We start from the raw sequence: 19,167 nt of genomic DNA, 5'->3' as shown, positions 1-19,167 counted from the left end.
ATTGACTTAACATAGATGTGGCAGTGAGGTGTGGTTAAGGCGCCGGCTGCTGGAGGAGAGGGAGGAGTGGCTCAGCCGGTGTTCAGACAGCTGGACAGAATCAGGTAATCAGTCAGCTATATAAGCATGCTTGTGACCTGGTTCTGATCTCTTGCAGTAGGCTGGGTCCGGGGGCAGGACTGGAGCAGAGACAGGACGGAATCCAACCCTCAGTCGTCAGAGGGACGGCTGTTTATTTGTGTTTTGTTTTACTTTCATTTAAGTTTGTCTGTCCGTGCCTCAAAATAAATGCACAATTCACCAGCTAGAAACGCCGGCTTCCTGCCTTGCTTCCTTCCTCCCTCCCAAGCGAGCGTGAGCAGGGAGGCTCACAGTAGACTAATCCTGACACATGCCAAACTCTAACCTTGCCCGTAAATCAAGATTTAGCACAACAATTTAATAATTCACTTGGATTTTGTCGCCAAAGTGCAGCAAAGTTCTCTAAGTGTGACTGTAAACAGATCGATGTCTCCACACACTGCATCCGATCAATGAAACTACACGACTGCGTTACAACATTTTATTGACATTCTTGAGTTTAACTACATAAAAGTACATTTTGTTAATGCAGTTTGGTTCTGACTCACCAACATGTTTCCGAACTTTTAGACAACAGGAAGGTAAATGAAAAAAACATGAATTATCTCATCAATGTTCTCAATATTTTAAAAAGTGTTCAGAGGTTTGAACATTTCTTCGTCTTATACAGTTATTATCACACGTGAGCTAGAAATGAACTGCAGCCACTACAAAGTCCTCTCATAGGCACTGATTAACATTTCTACTGTGATCTTAAGTTACAATACAAGGCATTACATGATTAATTCAAGAGGGTTCATTATACATTGCTGTGTGTCTTAATTATAAAAACAATGTCTTTCAGTGTACAAGGCATGTTAAAGAAACCGTCCAGTCAGTCTTCATCTTGTTTGACTCGGCAGACCGTCCGACGTCGGCGCGTCGTTGAGTGAAAATTAAGGTGTGAATGGAAATATGTCGATTCAGAACATTTTACTTTCAGTGCACTCAAACTGTATTTGACTTTATTTTGGATCATCCTGTGAGGAGAAGAGCAGAAGTCTTCATCTGCTTACTTAGAAGTCCAGACGAGTCACGCTGTCATCACTGGAGTAAATCAAGCTTTCAGTTTTAAGTTTTATCTGTTTATCTGTTGTCTCCTGCATGTTTTCGAAGGTTTTTGCAGAAATGTACCTTTTAGGCCTCGTTCTGTTTCTGTTTCTGATATTTCTCTAAAAAAACATCCACTGAATGTCGATTAAGCCTTTTTTCGATCACTTGGAACGAGCTGGCAAACTTTTAATCTGGTGATATGTACAATAATGGCCGTCATCATGTTTCACGTATGAACATCTTAATTACATTTTGACGAGTTAGGGAACGATCCAGCTGTGAATAATGTGAAATTCAAGGCCTTGATGCACTGAAAGTAAAAATGTTTTAATGTTTAAATATATTTATGTCTCAAGATGAGATGTCCATGCAAAGCATTTTGATACCGGCTGCATGTTGTAATAAAATAAAAGTCCCTCGACTTCATAAATGTTCCAGGAAAAAAAAAAAACATATAAAATTAAAAAAGGAAATGATAAAAAATAAAGTTGATAAAGTCAACTATCCAACCAGTAGAAGTATTTTGAGCATTAAAGGTGATTGTCATTTGATTTGAAGTCTGTGGAATTCTGGGTAATGTAGTCTGCTGAGTGGATTCAGCATTAATGTGAGTGTTGGACGCTGTAGCAGCAGTCGGACGCCTCAGGTCGCTGTAAAATACACATCCCGACGCAGTTCCTGATCTTTTCAAAGTCATTTTGGGCTGCGTTCAAAGCAACGTCTTGTTTTTATCTCCTCACAGGCCGAGTGTTGTTATTCTCACCGTCTGACAACATTACAGAAATGATTCCTACAGAGAGAGAACCGCTTTGTTAAATAATAAGTAACCGGAAACATACAGTGAGTCTCGCTCGTGGAGACGTCGTCCTGAAGGATGACAATCGCAGCCGCTGCACTGATGCGACTTCCAGCTGAGGAGATCAACTGGACCGGTTCTGAAACTAAGCACGGATCATTTAAATAAATGTGATCAGGTGATTAAAGTCGCTTTGAAAAGACGAGTGTGACCACAGCAACTGATTCAAACCACAAGTAGGTTTTTAGTCCTTAAATCATCAACAACCTTAAACGCCGGATCAGAACCCACCACATGTTTGTGTTTTATAACGGTCACTGAGTCATATCATGTGATTATAGTGGCATTATTAAAGGCTGAACTCCGACCAATCGTAGCTTTATTGTTTATGTCTTCAAGCAGCGAAAAGTTACTAAATCAATCCTGAACCCGACCCGACCCGGCTCGCAATGTTAACATCAGACTCGCGATCTGACCAGTAATCAAATAAGCTCAGAGATCGAAGAGCGATCAACATGGAACTGAATAAATGTTAACAAATAAATAAAGATAGATAAATAAATAAATCTGCAGTGACGCGTGCACACTGCACAGGAGTTATATTCTCTCGTGTTTCCTTCCCAGATCTCCCAAATCTCTCATTCTCGCTCCCACGTCTGCCGGGTCGGGTCGTCATCTTGCTGACGTCGTGTGTTCTGATCTCGGCATCGGGCTGTGATGAGTCTGATTACAGTGACATCACTTCCACCTCCATGTCTGACAAACTGCTCTACAGGTTAAAAGATAAATGGAAACATTATTTTCTCAGACAGTCCTGTGTGACCACAACATCTCCCTCCACATGTCCTCGTTCACCCGTCCTCGTCCCCCGCCGACCGTCCTCGTCCCCGATCAGTGGCGTCTCAGGAGTTTGGAGAAGAATCCAGAAGGTGCCGGTTGGTCACTCTGGGCCGGAGCCTCCTCTGTGGCCGGGGCCTTCACCTCCCCCAGCCCCAGCTCCCCCTCCAGCTGCTCCAGCTCCGACTGGTCCAGCAGCTCGAAGTCCTCCACCTCGCTGTCCGACTCCTCGGCCAGCTCCAGCAGCCTGGTGGATTCTGGGACTCTCGACCGCTGTGTGTCTTCCTTCAGCGCCGTGAAGCCGACTGCCGCCTCTATTCTCTCCTGAATGGCGGCTGTGACGGCGGCGGCGATGACGTCGCCCGCCATCTGGTTGACTAACTCGAGAGCATTGTCGGCGGGTCGGTCTTTATGAGGAGCGGGTGAATGCTTGGATTTGATTGGCTGCTGGGGATGAGGTGAGGGGAGGCCGAGGCTGAGGTCATCGTCGTCGTCTCCATTGGTCGTTGTGCCGTTGTCGAGTGAAGGGAATTCTGGGAGACCACCGGTGAATGCTTCTTCTCTGTCGAGGTCTGTGAGGTGAAAAAGGTGTTTATTTATTTTATATGTTTATAAGAGTGTGTGATAGATTTAGTCTGTCTACATATGTGAGAGTCATTTGCCTGCAACTGAAGATTATTTTCATTGTCCATTGATCATCAATTAGTTGTTTTTCAGTTTATTGTCATAGAGGAGGAAAGAAACCAGAAAATATTCTAATTCTAAAGGCTGCAATCGGAGAACTTTGACTTTTTTTATTTTTAATTTCTTCATTTTAGTTTTATGATTATGCAAATATGGATCCAGCAATTATCAAAAATAGCTGGAACTCGACAGATGACTGGACGAAAGATTGGACCTAAATTCATACTGAACTAATGAAAAAACACTAGAAAGAGTGAAGGAGCTGAGGTTGGAGAAGCAGAGCGAAGGGCAACTGAAGAAGCTACAGAGCTGACCGGACTCAGAACTCAGGTAACAGGGCTCGGCTAATCACACAGATAGGAGACAGGTATGGAGGGAAAATCAGTCTGATTAGGAGCAAAAGGAGGCAGAACACTAGAAAAAGTTCTGAAGACGCCACAGAAACCGAAAATAAACAACACACCATGGAAGGAAGAGCAGCTGCTGCCTCTGTAGATATTAAAGGCTCAACGAGAGGTAACAAAAACACATCAATTCTTAGTTTCAGGAGATTAAACATGGTTAAAAATATTATACTCATTTTGTGTTTTCTCTAAACACCTGTTAAATCTACACACTGGTCCTTTAATGGATACGGTGTGTAATCAGTTTGGTAAAGTTGTTAACGATGCAAACTGTCTGATGTTTAACAGGTAATCACATGTTCACCAGCTGATGTTGGCATGCTGACGTTTGTTAGGGGCTCTGAATACAAACGATAACTGAGGCTGATGATGCAACAATTAGATGATTAACTGTCAAATATTAAATGAATCGCCAACTATTAATTATTTAAGAAGAAATTCTCTGATGTCAGCTTGTTAATTGTGGATAATTTTTCTGGTTTCTTTCCTCTATGACAGAAAACTGAATATCTTTGGGTGAATAACTTCATCCTGGTCTTCGATCAACATTTTCTGACATTTTATAAACCACACAACAAATTTGTTAGTCAAGAAAATAATCAACAGAATCACCAACAGTGGAAATAATCATTATTTGCAGTCATATTCCAGATAATTAAAACCGTGCATCCATCTGCAGGTAATGTGCTGCTGACAGACGTACCCTCAGAGTTCTCTGTCTGCGGCGTGTGTCCCTCCGACAGGTTGAATGTACCGTTGTCCGTCCACGTCACGTCTGACACCTCTGTGTCCGACACAGACATTTCCTTACACACCGTGGAGTCGAGCTGCAGGAGGGAAACACGAGCAGACGTCAGATTTCAGACCACAGACGCAGCTACAGATCATCTAATCTGTTGACTCAGACTTCAGCTGGTGGAACAATTTATAAGTGCACAGTTCAAGTTCACAGTGACGATATAAAGATCCAATGTTAAGAATTTCGAGTGAAGCACTCAGTGAACCAGCTGTTTGGATTCAGTTTGGCACAGCTGATGTCTGATGCTGATGTGGATCATGTGTACTGAATATCAATAAGCTTCAAGTGGACCCTGTCGTGCCACAGAGGCGTAATTAGATCGAGATGAGATGATGAGCCGACCTTTGGAAACATGGAGGAGAGGTCCGACTCGATGTTCTCTCTCTCAGTCTGAGCCTGCATGATTCTCCGCTCTGAAAGGAAGAACACAGTTTCAGTCCAGTACTGAAGACAGAAAGTACAGAGTAGATGTTGGTTTGGTAGACGGGAACAAAAACTAAATAAGTTGTGTGAGTTTTGTGTGAGTGACTTGTTTGTTGGGGTTCATTTTTAAAAGTGTTTTGTATTTTCACTTTGTTTGAATGAAACATATAACGGTTTCCCAACATATGAAACAGAACATTTAACGTATTGAGTGTCACAGTTACCATGATTCTCTTTGATTTTCTGAAGAAACTCCCGGATGCCAAAGTCCAGCTTCTGCAGAACTGGCTCCAGCCACAACCCAACCTCGTGAGACGAAATCAGAGGCCACAGGAAAAAACCCAGCACTGCAGGGACGGACGAAAAACAGGAAAGTAAGCGTCAGTTTCCATAAATGTCATTAAAATGCCAGCCATAACAATATGCTAAGATAGTGTTTTAAACTTTATTTGCAGAGATAAGTTTACTCGTACAGCGTTTGATGCATCACGTATAAGTGTCATGACTCTGTGATGATATGCTAGTCTAAACATTTAATATTCAGCGGGATAGAAAAGTTCTGTTCATGTGCAAATCTTTGGTTTACTCACCAAGAATATACGAGATAACGATCCCTGGAATGTAGCGTCCTAAGACAGCAAAGAAGGTGCACAAACTGCAAACCAGCAGGCAGAACTAGAAGAGGAGGAGAGCAAACACAAAGACAACACGACGATGAAAATGTTGAAGTATTCCCAATCAATTTTTCCCCTGCGGTGACTCGGTGAACAGTTGAGGTTAGTCTGAGGTCGCCCACCTTTCCGGGGTTTTGCTGTTTGAAAGCTGACGTCTCCTGGAGGAAGAGTCTGAGGGAGTCGCCGAGCTGAGGTCCAGTCCCGGACCGGCTATCCTGGCCCGAGTCGATGATCTCCCAGCTACAAGACAAGACGGACAGGAACAGTGTTGGTCATCTTTAAAGGTGCAATATGCAAGAATTTTATGTAAAAAAACATGAAGAAATAACAGAATGAGAAGAAACAACAATTTTGACTATTTGGTCAGTGAAACATTGGTCCAGAACCAGTCCAACATTCCTGTGCTACTGGTGTAAACAACAACACTTCCCTCCCGTCCGAAGCTCCCAGTCTGGACCACTAGATGCACAGCTAATAGAGCTAACTGGCTAATGGCAGCTACAGTTAGCAGCCATTAGCAGTCGGTGAGACGCTGCCACCGTTTGTTTTTAGTATCAATTCGACAGGTTGGCACCTTTTTAAGATCACTCATGCTGATACCAAAGTGAACAATAATGTCGGAAAATGGACTCTCAAAGTAAAAAAAAAGTTTCTGATCCGTCCCCCAAAGTTTTGGGTTCTATTCTGGGCTGAGACTAATCCTCCATCCATGTTTAGAGGAAATCCAGTGAGGTAACTTCGTTCTATGATTTCTCAAACCTTTAAGTGGCTTAAAACAGCTGAAGCACATCGGCTTAGATAAGAGGAGATGGAGAAACACCTGTAACCTGGAGAAAAATGATATTCCTTCATCGCTTTCTCTTTCTGGTTTCCTCCAGGACTCTGACCTGAAGCTGTTGGTGGTCTAGATGTTATACTTGTATGTGGAAACTTTGCACAGCACCTGTGTTGTCTTTAAACGTGCTTTACAAACACAGTCTCTCGACTCCACCCTGTGGAGGAATTAAAGAGGTTTATTTTAAGCCTTGAAATTCTTCTGTTGAGGGTCGTTGATACAATTTAGTGCTGATCTGATGCAAATGTCATCGTCTAAATTAAGAAACCTGCCATAAAACCAGCGAGATGACTAAATAGACAGGTGACAGATGAGCGCGGGAATGTGAAAGTGCTCTTCATGCTAGGAATTCTGGGCCACCTGCTGGGAGGAAACTTTCCCCTCCACCTCGAGGGGTTCCCAAAACTCACCTCCTGTTCGAGCTACTATCAGCCCTCGTGCTCACTTCACATAAAGCGGCTATAAAAGGCGCACATGTGGAGGTCATGTGCGATAAATAGATGAGGGTGTGAGGCAGCAGAAGTCCAGCTCACTCTCCTGGCTAGCTTCTGTTCAGTTAGCTCAATTAGCCGAATCAATGAGGACTTCCATTATTGTTTTTCTTCAACAGCTGATAGAAAAGTCACATTTCCACGGTGTGTGAAAGCAGCTGTGACGGCACCATGGAGATCCTGCCAGTTGACACAGCTGTGAGGGTTCCTGTGCTTCCTTTGTGATGGTGGTCTATTAGCATATGGAAGATACAGAAGTAATTTATGGTTCACCCAAAAATAAAAGATTTTAGGCATTATCAGGTGAATTTTACGTGTTCACAAAACATTTCTGGAGCTTCACAGCAAAGCGTTTTCCTAAACAACTGAAGTAGCTGGTAACTTTTCATTGAACTCTTTAATTTTTGGTGAATTTGATTCAAACTTGTCTAACTTTAACCTGAAAAAAGCCCCCAAGACAAAGTCAAGCTGTTCTTGGAGAAGAAATTGAGTGTTAATGACAGTTGTCAGGACATAAAACCAACGATCTGTTGATCTTCACTAATCCAGACATGATATTCTAACAGCAGCACATCTAGTTTTCTTTTTTACTGAGGTAGTTCTTTAACATCTGACGAGCCGTATCACATATCGGGGTTTGAATATGGATACGAAGCCATATAAAACACTGCGTAAGCTTCAGCTATGAGACCGATTTGACCCCAGCGACCCTGGTACAGTTTAAGAGGGAGCTTAACGAATACAACAGGGATCTCCACCGCTCTCCACCCAGTTAATCTGGGTGGTTTTATTAAAGACAAGCGAGCAGGTCAGGCTTTACGAGCTGCCTGTCGTGGTTCAACAGCCGTTCAGAGACCGGAGGCCACAAGTTTGATCCCTGTGCGTGGTTAAAGCGGAAACATACAAGAGACAGAGATAATGATAAACCTGATAAAGGTAAATTACAGCAAAACAAGATGGAATGCTGACTGTGGCATTTCCTGGTTTAATGTGCTGTTTCTGACAGATTGATCCCGCCTGCTGGCAGCTCTTCAGGAAAACTTTTGGCATTTGAAGTGGTGTGAATTAGCATGTGTTGGCAGCTGCTAATGACGGAAATCCTGTTAAGCAACATACTTTCCCCCCCGGGTCAGTTTTCTTCCACACACACGGCTGTTTTAACTCCATATTCACAAACCAAACCACCCAAAGTCACTCTGCCTGTTGAGCTTCTCCACCATAAACCCATCCAAACCTCCCTCCCCCTCCTCAGTCGTGTCTACAAGGGAGAAGCACGAGAGGCCACGAGACGCTACAGTATCTCATATACACCTCCCACCTGACCCAGCCGTGTCTCACATAACCCTTATGACGGAAAGGTCGACCCGCTGCTCCCCTCTCAGAGGCGGATTTCCAGGGAAACATGATGTGTCGAACATGTGACAGCGATACTGTGAAGGGACGAACAGGATCAACGTTTCTCTGTTCCACGAAAGACAGACGTCTCCTCGGAAGGAGACGCAGGTCTTCATGGATAAAGTGCTGTCAAGTTTCAGCACATCACAGATCACCTGGAGCGTGGAAAAGGAGTTTGTTACGGTTTGTTTTCCCACCAACGTGGAGACGATGGCTCAGTCCCATTCTACATTTGAATCCCCTGACCGCTCGTTGTCAGATGCACTTCAGAACAGAGTTATGAGGCGAAGCAGCTGAATAACCCTCCAAGACGTTAGCAGACATATCCAGTATGTAGTGTCCTATGTGATGGCTGACTAAGTGACTAAGCCTTAAGGGTTCAGTTCCCCAAAATCACCAATTAAAAGAAGAAAAATGTGTATTTTCTTAGTTGCCACTTCTCTTTTCTTTGATTAGCAAGCAGGAGCAACTGGGGCGTTGTTCTTTGTTTTTCTGTGATTGTGAAGAACAGATTTGTTCAGAAAACTAAAGAAATGACCCACTGCTCCTGAAGTCTATCTTCATTAGTCATATCTCAGTCCTGCCCGTCAATCTTCAGGAGACATCTCAGAAGTTTGGGGTACCTTCAGAAGATTTAACAGCACTAATAAAACCAGCCAAGCACTGCAGGGTCGACATGATTCTTCAGAAGAGATGGGTAGAACTTGTTTTTGGAGTTTAAAAAAAATGCAAACACAAACTCTTCTTCTTCTTCTTCTTGTGTTAATGTGGTACACTAACAGTTTTTTAATCCCGCCCCTCTATCCCAACCAGAATCAGGACATCCCACCTCTTGGTGAACAGAGAAGTGGTCGGGGTCAGACCACTGGGATTGGGCCAGACTTGGAGGTGATGGGGTTCAATGGCATGGGTGAAAGTTTGGCCATGATCAGAAGTGGAAATTGACGTCCATCTTGCTGTTAGATGTCATGCCAACTTGTAAATGAATATTTTGAAGGGAAATCCAGAAATGTCCTCCAGAGGCACTCAGCCTGCATATGACTGGTTGTCAACAAACTTGCTGTCAAAACTGAGTTTCCACACAAAGTTGCAAACAGCTGACTCGTCCAGTCTTAGCTCTGTGCTCCAAAAACAAATTATATTTTCTGTGTTTGGTTCGTCTATGTTGCAAAGAAAAGAATAATAGTTAAAGTTCCCTTGAAACTGCTAATTGAACACTGTTTGCTTAAGAATATTTACGTCTTCTGAATAAAAACAGGCGGCAGCCAATAGTGATGAACATGTGTTACAGTCAGCTTTCAGTTAACTCAGCCGGAACGAGACAGAACAACAACAAATCCTCAGAGGAGACGGCACCAAAATGGTTTTCTGTCCAAAGTGGACACCAGGAGGCTGCAAGGACCGCTCACCACTAACTACCTTCAGCAGAAGTTAGTGCTTACTTTAGCTACAAAGCTAACAGGATCTCCATAAATCACCTCGGTGCTCCAAATGGCTTCTGTTGACGTTCTACGGCCCCCAGCTGCTGGTTAGCAGCACGTTTGTTAGCAACAAGTAAAGCTAGTTTCTCCAGGCTGAGCAGCTCAAGGGCAGCAGCAAGAAACACAACAATATGCCCTCCATAAAAGATGACCAAGTTTCACCCAAATCGCTCAATATAGTTGTGTTGTTGTGCAGTAACAGCAGCACTCTGCTCTGGTGGCGTTCCTCTCCTTATACATCCATGGCAGCAGGATGACTCATCAACATTTTTAATGAGTTTCCAGGAAGGTACAAACTCTTTTTTTTAACCTTTTTTAAAGGTTTAAACCTTTTTTTTACCACTGTCAAGCCTGAAATTGGCAAAATGTGTGTGATCAAAGCCCTTAAACAGCAAATTTGACTTCATGGGAACGTTATGAAGATGGTTAAAGATGCTCAACAACACCTACGAGGCATTATGACATACAGTCACGTTATGTAGATGCCACAGTCTTCATGGACACATCATATTTCACTAGCTAGCTGTTGTGTAATGGTCAGTTTTAGCTACATCAAGAAGAGTTTAATGGGCTTAATGTTTGTAAAAGTCTGCCAATATATCCTTCCATTGTGCGCTGTCATCCTTGCTGTCAGCTTCTTAAAGCTGTGTTACCTGATGCCCAGAAACAGGCAGATAAACTGCACCATCACCGTCGCCATGTTTGTTATTGACAAGCTCGTCTGACCTAGCAACAGTAACTGCGGGGTTACATTTCTTAGTAGCGCTGGTGATGAACAAATCCAAAACGCTGTCGTCCACCGGTGTGTCAATCAGTCAACATGTCATCAGTCGTCAGTCCTCTGAACTTGTGAGGTCAGAGGCCTGGAGGCGGCGGCGGCGGCACATGAGCAGCTGTCAGGCAGATATCACTTTTTACCCAATCGGTAATCTCTGAAACAACACAGGGAGCAGCACGTCTGAGCCCCTAACAAGCCCGGTGACGGCGCCTTAAAAATAGACCGAGACAAACAATGCGAAGAATGGCGGCAAAAACATCCCAGCTCTTCACTCGTGATTGGGAAGGAGGGGGAGGCGGGGGCATAAAGATGTTTACCAGCCTGTCTGTGTGGACATACATACGCAGAAACTCCGTCTCTGATGCATCCGACACCTGTTGATGCTCCACGTACAGCCGCGTATACAGTAAGCTGACGTTAATGGAGTGAGAAGAGTCTCGGCCCATCGAGTTTACAGTTAATGCCTTCGCAACAGGACGTCTGCATGTCTCATGAGGCCAAGAGTAACACAAGACGCCGGTGTTATGGATGGACGGGAGTGATGACGCAACGATGTGCAACGCTTTGCAAGTAGATCTGTGTCATGTTGTTCGCCTTGTTGATCCATTTAGACTCGAGTTAAATGTGCTGAAACAATGTGGGAACAGAGTTTGGGATCACAAAGTTTGTATCACCAAGTATTTACGTTAAAAACTTCTTAAAAACAAGATTACAGTTCCCCATGTGATGGGTCATTAATAAGTGTCAAAAGCCTTAAAGGTTCTCAAGAAAAACACATTTTCTAAGTCACAACTTCTCTTTTCTTTAGTTAAACGCAAGCAGGAGTAACTTGGACGTTGGTCAAGTAAAGGCTTGTTTCAGAATGTTCAAAGAAATCAAATCTTTTTGAAAATAAAGAAATAAATCTCTTCTGCGTTTATCTCCAAACTCAAACAAATAAAACCCAAACTATCACAAGTGGAAAGTAAGAAAATAAAAGTGTATATATTATTTTTTTCTGTGATTTTAGAGAGCAGATCCTTTCTGGAGACAAATGATCCGGCGCTCCTGAAGTCTTTCTTTACCTCAGTCCTGCCCCACGATCTTCAGGAGACATCTCAGGAGCTTCAGGTACCTTCACAAGATCTGACGACACGATTAAAACCGGCCGAAGGACTGCAGGATCGGAGTGATGCGTCAGAAGAGACGGGAGAGAACTCGTCTTCGAAGTTCAGAAAAAAAATTAAAAAATGCCAAGAAAATCTCAGGTCAGGTTGGAGCAGAAGTCGGGTCAGACGTGCCACACGGCGCGAGAGCAGCTTGTGTTTATCCTCAATGAAGCCTCGGTTGGAGTATTTCAAGTGGCCTCGTCTAAAAATAGCCCGGTCACACTACATTCCAACTGGCAGCCATCAGGAGGACAGAGGGATGGGGTTGGGTTGGGGGGGAAGAAACAGCAACACCCTCCTCCACCACCGCCAACACCAACACCAACACCAACCCCCCCAAACATGCCTCCACTTGTGTCAGTGACATGGCATGGACGGCCCGACGAGAGGAAACATGTGTGACTGACTCACCCATGTTTGTTTTTCCTAAACAGCGGCTGTTTATTCGGAGAGGTTTGACATTTGGAGGTACAACTTCTCACCGGGAGTCAGATGAGAAGATGGAGCCGCATTAACAGTCTGACTCAGCGGATGTAAACTGTCCTCCTCATCCGTCTATTATCTGCATGTGAAATCAACTAGAGTGAATACCGGCGAGGCGAATCACATCTCAGCTCCGTGTGGAGGTCAAATTGGTCGCAGCCTCGACTGAAAGCGTGTGTGTGGTTCATCCTTCAAATGTCTACGGATCAAATAAATGTTATTCATACAGCACAAAATCACAATCACATCACCGCAGTGGGTTTACAGTCTGTACAGAGAACGAGATCCTCTGTCCCTCGAACACCTCGATACAAAAACTTGCCATGTTGAGGAAAAAGAGGAAAAAGATGGCAGAAACCTCAAGAAGAAGCCCAGAAAGGACGGACACACAGTACATGTCTCATGTACAGAACAGTGACCTTTCTTCTGCTTGCCTCATGTTTTTAAGTCATATCGTGATATATCCCTCGATATTTTAAACATTTCTAAAAAGCACTTCCTCAATGTTAGGACTGGGCGACCATCGCAATATATCTGACTTCAGTATCAGGGAAAATACGAACACACGAGCTTTCTGTAATGTGGATATAATGACTCAGTGGGTCATCAGAGAATGACATCACTTTACTGTAATGCAGCCTTTAAAACCAGAACGACGACTCTTATAACACATCACAGTGTAACTCTGTGTCTCCACCTCTCTTCAGCTGCACCTCGTCCTCTTGTTAAGTTTAGTTTGTATTGTTCAGTCTGCAGGTCAGTTTTTGTCGAGTCATATGTTGTGTTTGCCGGTTTCTTGTGTTGCCGTGATCTGGATTAAAACATCCTCCTGCCTGTCATCTCTTCCTCATCGTGACATGGTTTACTTCAAAATAAATATGAGTTCATATCACGTGTAATTACATTATTTGAGTCCTATATGATTCAGTGCTTCACTTTATTATCAGGTCACATCTTTCAGTCCTACAAACCAAATTTATCAAAATATTTTTCAAGATTCTCCCAGAAAACGAGACTCACTGCAGCAGAACCAAAATGACAAAACTTTAAACTGTAAAAACTAAGTTAGTTTTTACAGTTTTCACGTGCTTGCGTCATGATGCTGGAATAACAGGTGGACACGACTGCACACAAAGTTTCTTGGAAGTTGCGCAAAGTTCTGGTTTCACAGTTAGTTTTATGGTAAACAAACAGCTCAGCTCAGCAGACAGACAGCAGCAAAACAGGGAGGAGAACCGACCCGAGACAACCGGAGAAAGAAGAAACCGATATCATCAATCAGCAGTGATCGATTTTTTTTCTACTCTACAATGAAAGTCTGACGAGAGAAAGAAGAATCTACACATTGTTGTGACACGATTAGATGTGAAAATAATAAAATATAAACATGTTTTCTTGATGGATTGCAAAGAGGAACCTGAACACAGAGGCAGCTCACTGAGAGGCAGCAGGAGAGAGCAGGAAAGACTAAACCGTGATCGAGATATTGATCCAAATTTACTCATAAACTTCATAGTGAATTATGAATTTTGTGACTTCGTTTTCTTGTCACCACTTACGTCAGATTGTTGTCTCTTATTAAACTGTGTTATAGTGTTAATCATGATAAATTCAGCACAACATGGCTGTAAACTTATTCTTTAATTCTTAAAGATGTGTCAGTCAGATCTCACAAACAAAACGATTCTGTAACGAAGTCATTTAAACATTTTCCCTCCATGACTGTTTATAAAATACTTGATGACATCATCGGACTGTGATGAAACATTGTGGATTGTTTTGTTTGTCGTTTTCTAACAGTCAGCCGGCGTCCAATCAGAGGCTTCTCTCCGGAGCACGCCCCCCATCTGTGTGGAGAAGTGGCTCTGATTGGCTCGAGCGCCTCCTGTCACACCTCTGAATCAGTTCCGCCAGTGGAGAAACAGCTGAGTCACACACACACACACACACACACACACACACACACACACACACACACACACACACACACTCAGCACTCAGGTTTCACAACTCTTAAGACACTTTGTGTTGTTGTGGGAACAAACAGCAGCTCGCACAGTTTTTCCTCGACGCCATAAAAACAGAATCCAGAGTCGAAGATGACGATCGTGTTCTCAGTCATGTCAGTTATTTACTGTCAGAACAACAGAAACTGTTTCATTATCAATTAATCTGCTTGTTACAAAGACATCAGAAAATCCTAATTTTAATGTTTCATATACGTATTAAAACTCAAAGTTTTTTGCAGCTTCATCACTTCAGGAACACACTGTCAACACGACCTCATCTTTCTAACTTTTATTTTTATTTCTGCTTCTATTTCTCATCTTTTGTCTTCTTCTTCTGTCTTCTTCTGTCTTCTTCTGTCCTGCTTTTATGTGCTTATCTTTAATTGATTTATTATCTTTTAGTCTTTTGCCTGTTTCTGATCTTTCCTCTGATGTGATGTTCGTCTTCTTATTGTCCTCTATGTTCCATTAACAGATTAATCTGCTTTATTATTTTCAAGATTAAATCGATGAACAGTTCAGTCTATAAAATGTCCAAAACATAAAAACATTTTTCATTTTCTGTCCAAAATGATGAAGAAAAGCAGCGACTCCTCATATTTAAGAAGCTGGAACCGGCTGATGTTTACAGCTCCAGTTTTTCTTTAAGGTTTTTTACTTTATATCTCTTTTTCTCACTCCATCAACCAGAAAATAAGATTCACACTTTCAACCTGAGGAGACAAAGAGAATCAGTAACTTCTTAAAACCTGCTTCAAAATACTTAATTCTATATAAAGTCAGCTTTCTTTTTCTAACTTCTTTACTGCTTTACTTGTTTATCTTTATTGATTTATTATCTTTCATTCTTTCTTTACTCTTAATCTTTCCTCTGATGTGACGTTGTCTTCTTTTGTTCATTATCGATGAATCAATGAACGGAAAAATAAAAATGACTGTGAAATCATCACAAGGAATGGACGTCGTCGGTTCAAACTTCCCAGCTGTCAGCTCGCATTTTGGGTCAGCAGCTAATCTTCGCTCTGAGCCGACGTACAATCACCCACAATTCACCTCTGACAGACGGCAGCAGGTGACAGCGACACAATCCCACCCTGCTCGCCAAATGTCAGCGAGACAGAGAGGAAGTGGAGGAAGGCGGCGAGAACACAGAGATATCCAGAGGAGGAAATGTGAGTCAGGACGAGAGGTGCAATAAAAATAACTATTATTATTATTATTATTATTATTATTATTATTATTATTATTATAACAGCTATAAGAAATATGTATTTTCTCCATGTTTTTGGGAATAAACGTCTCTATAAATCTGGCTGTGTAAAGTGTGTCAGTGCTGCTGAAACGAAGATATAAGAAGAAAAACAGCCTTCAAAGATATAAATTGTATAATTACTGACATTTTCAGATGAAAAAATATTAGATAGGGTGAAAATTATAACGACTATTTGATGATAAGTTACATAAAGGATATTATTTTTTGTACTACAATTCTCTGATTCCTTCCTTGTGATATTTTCTTCTGAGCATCTTTTACTGCTTTTATTTGTTTCCTTTATTCTATTTATTGCTCATAATCTCATGTGTTGTCTGTGATGTCGTCTTCTCATGATCTTTATTGATTTTATTCCTTATTAATTATGATTCATTTATATTTTTGCATGACTTTTTTCTCTCTCTCTTTCTTTTTCTGTCATTCCACCTGTTTTATCGCTTTCATTTCTTTCCACTTGTAGTTAAACGCATTGACTTTCTGTGTGTTTCTCATATTTTAAGTTTAAATATCCAAATTAGACCAATCTTACTAAATATGCACAACACTGCATTAATGTCCAGAACAGAAATCTGAACCGAAAGACAAACTCGGATGTGTAGTTTAAATGTTTTCTTTCCACTTGTCGTAAAGAAGACGTGCAGTGTAAAGTACAGTGTGTGTGTGTGTGTGTGTGTGTGTGTGTGCGACCTGGACTATCAGTTATATAACTCAGACATGCTGCATCCCGCCTGGCGCCCACAAATCCCCGTCACCTCCACAGAATCCCAGAGAGCCTTCAGAGCTGGCAGCGGCATCGAGTGACACACACACACACACACACACACACACACACACACACACACACACACTATCACTTTGGAAATGAGGGCAGGAGTGTGAACCAGGTGACCGATGTGACTCCAAATGCCACCTCCACCTCCTCCACACGGTCACAAACACGACCACGTCAGATGAACGGGTCAGAAAGTAAAAAGTGACAGATATTAATTTACCTGCTTCAGTCTGAGACTGAGCAGGTTCATGTGTCTCTGTTACTTTGAATCCATCAGTCTAAAAATGTCGGTAAAAGCCTGAAAACTGAAAGCCTGAGGCCTGTACTGCGAAGGGGCTCAACATAGCCAGGCTTTGTGCTCATGATGCAGCTCAACAAAGCCCCAAGTCCCCAAACAGAGTTAAACGGTACTGCGACGGTGGTTATCAACTTACTTTGTCAAGTCCGGTTCTCTGCTTTGTGCTCTGCGCGCGTACATGTAAAAGGGGGCGTTTGACGTCATATTATTCTACTTCCGTGCGAAAATGGATCGATCCCGGGCCACATATTTTACTCAAGATGAGCAGATTCTTATTATGCAGGACTATGAAGAATTCAAGGACACAATCACGGCAAAAAGTAACACTGTCGCCGCCAGTAGAGCGAGGGAGGGCTGCTGGCAGAAAATAGCTGACCGTGTAAATGCGTAAGTTAACAATGATTAATATTAAGATAAATATTATATTAAGCCCTTAGTGTTTTAATTTCTGAAAGCTCAACATTGTGCAACTTTTACATATTAACCCTAATCCATTTAAAAAATAAATACACTGAAGCAACAACTATCTTTTTTCATTTCTGAATGATGTCTATATTGTTTTAACATTTTACTGATCTCAGTTATAGAATGCGCGTGTGTTTTATTGAAAGCGAGGCTGAGTGTGCGTAGGCTCGGTGTTTTTTTTTTTTTTATTACTGTGTCGGGATGAACAAGCAAATGTAGCGACTGTCCCTGTACAATGACAATAAAGAGCTTCCTGACAGTGAAAATCGCTCAAGCCTGTAAGATTTGTGTTTGGGTGTACACTGCCCGACAACGGGTGAAACATTGATCAGTTCATCAGTTTATTCAAGCCACATCAAAGAAATAATTAACTTTGCTCATTATCTGTGACAAATAAATACTAGGTTGGCCTAATTAATATTTCATATTGCATTTTATTAAGATGTGGAAGCAGCAGTCGGACATGGCAGCAAGTTAGAGCCAAATACAAACACATCATTCAAAGTGGTATGTAGCCAAGCTGCCCCATCATTTTGTCAGTGTGGATAACATACTGTTTCCCATTTTATTTTAATATATCACTATCTTAAGCCAACAGGAAGAAGAATGAAAAGGGGAAGATTTCATTATGCAAGCAAGTAATACTGATGATGTAGAGGGGTATGAAAGTAGCCTACATTACCAGATATTTTATAGAATCCTTCCTTAACAAGCATTGTGCTCAAATGACTTGGGAACACTACAAACACGCAACACGCAGTGTTCTTGCTCAGATTTGCTGCATCACCAACTGAATGTAAAAAGGTTCCCGTGGCAAAAAAAAATGAAGGGCTACACAAACAGTTTGCCTTACAGTGAGCGCACAGCTTCTTCGAGTGGCATTCCTGACACTCGGCTCAATAAGTGAGCAAATGTTCCGTATTCCCTCGGCTGAAAATCTATATCGCTCATAGAGAATTTCATCAGGAAATGCCAGCGGATCAGCGCGATCTCGAAGAAGCCGCTCACATCGTAGTGCTGCCAGAATTATTCTTGCTCCCAGGTCCACCGGGTTCTCAATGAATGGTGACGCCATCTCCGAATGATTTACACAGTGAAACAGCGGCGCTTTTATAGCCGATTTTAAGCTGAAACTCTGAACATAACCTGGTCGGGACCAGGTTATGAGCTAAGCATAAGTTACCATGGTGATCTAGCCGGGTTAAAAGAGAGCCACCTTTGTAGTACAGGGAAGCCTGGCTTTAGACTCAACATACCTCGCTAACCCACTAAACTGGCTTCGCAGTACAGGCCTCTGTTCAGTTTCAGAAGCAGAGCGGGTCGTCCGGTAATCAGAAGGTCGCTGGTTCGATTCCACAACTCTACCAGTTGCATCCTGTAGATACGGCCACATCTGCTGGCTGAGAAACTTCAATACAAATTTGAACTTGATTTTAACATTACTGGTTGGGTTTTAGATTTCATGACAAATATAATGCTTCAGGTTCACGTGTCTCTGTTCTTGTAACTATAGGAAGATACTTCATAAATCCATCAGTTTAAAAATGTTGGTAAAAGCCTAAAAACTGAAAGGCTGTTGGTTTCCAGCAGCTGTAGCTCAGGTGGTGGAGTCCATAATCACAAGGTCGCTGGTTTGACTTCGCAGGTTGGCACCTCGCGTGGCACCTCTGACATCATGTGTGAAATGTGACGAACGCTGTGAAGCGCTCTGAGCGGTCAGACGACTGTAGAGATGCTCGTTCAGTGATTTCAAACAACTGGACTTGAACACATCACACCCTTATTGATCGTACATCATTAAGAGGGTTAAATAAACGTCAGGGAACACTGGAGCTCAGCCATCTTCAGACTCGGCCTTCAAACTCTTTCTGTGTTCTTTCTCACTACGAAAGGTGTCTCCACATTTTACCATGACGACACACACGGACTCATGATGATGTCATGGCTGT

At 42.5% G+C, this 19,167-nt stretch overlaps 1 protein-coding gene across 1 annotated transcript; it reads right to left on the bottom strand.

Moving 5' to 3' along the window:
• Window positions 1-548: 548 nt before the first annotated feature.
• Window positions 549-12,073, bottom strand: LOC115573201 (reticulophagy regulator 1-like). Its single transcript, XM_030403891.1, has 7 exons — window positions 11,835-12,073; window positions 5,913-6,030; window positions 5,707-5,791; window positions 5,341-5,463; window positions 5,036-5,106; window positions 4,598-4,721; window positions 549-3,378 (listed from the first exon to the last, which is right to left on the bottom strand). The coding sequence occupies exons 1-7, from the start codon at window positions 11,864-11,866 to the stop codon at window positions 2,861-2,863; spliced, it is 1,071 nt and encodes a 356-aa protein (XP_030259751.1). The 5' UTR covers window positions 11,867-12,073; the 3' UTR covers window positions 549-2,860.
• Window positions 12,074-19,167: the final 7,094 nt, after the last annotated feature.

Source organism: Sparus aurata, chromosome 21 (genome assembly GCF_900880675.1).
Source record: "Sparus aurata chromosome 21, fSpaAur1.1, whole genome shotgun sequence".
NCBI classification, from domain to species: Eukaryota; Metazoa; Chordata; class Actinopteri; order Spariformes; family Sparidae; genus Sparus; species Sparus aurata.
The sequence above is the reverse complement of the archived record's forward strand: the minus strand, read 5'-3'. Positions and strand labels throughout refer to the sequence as shown.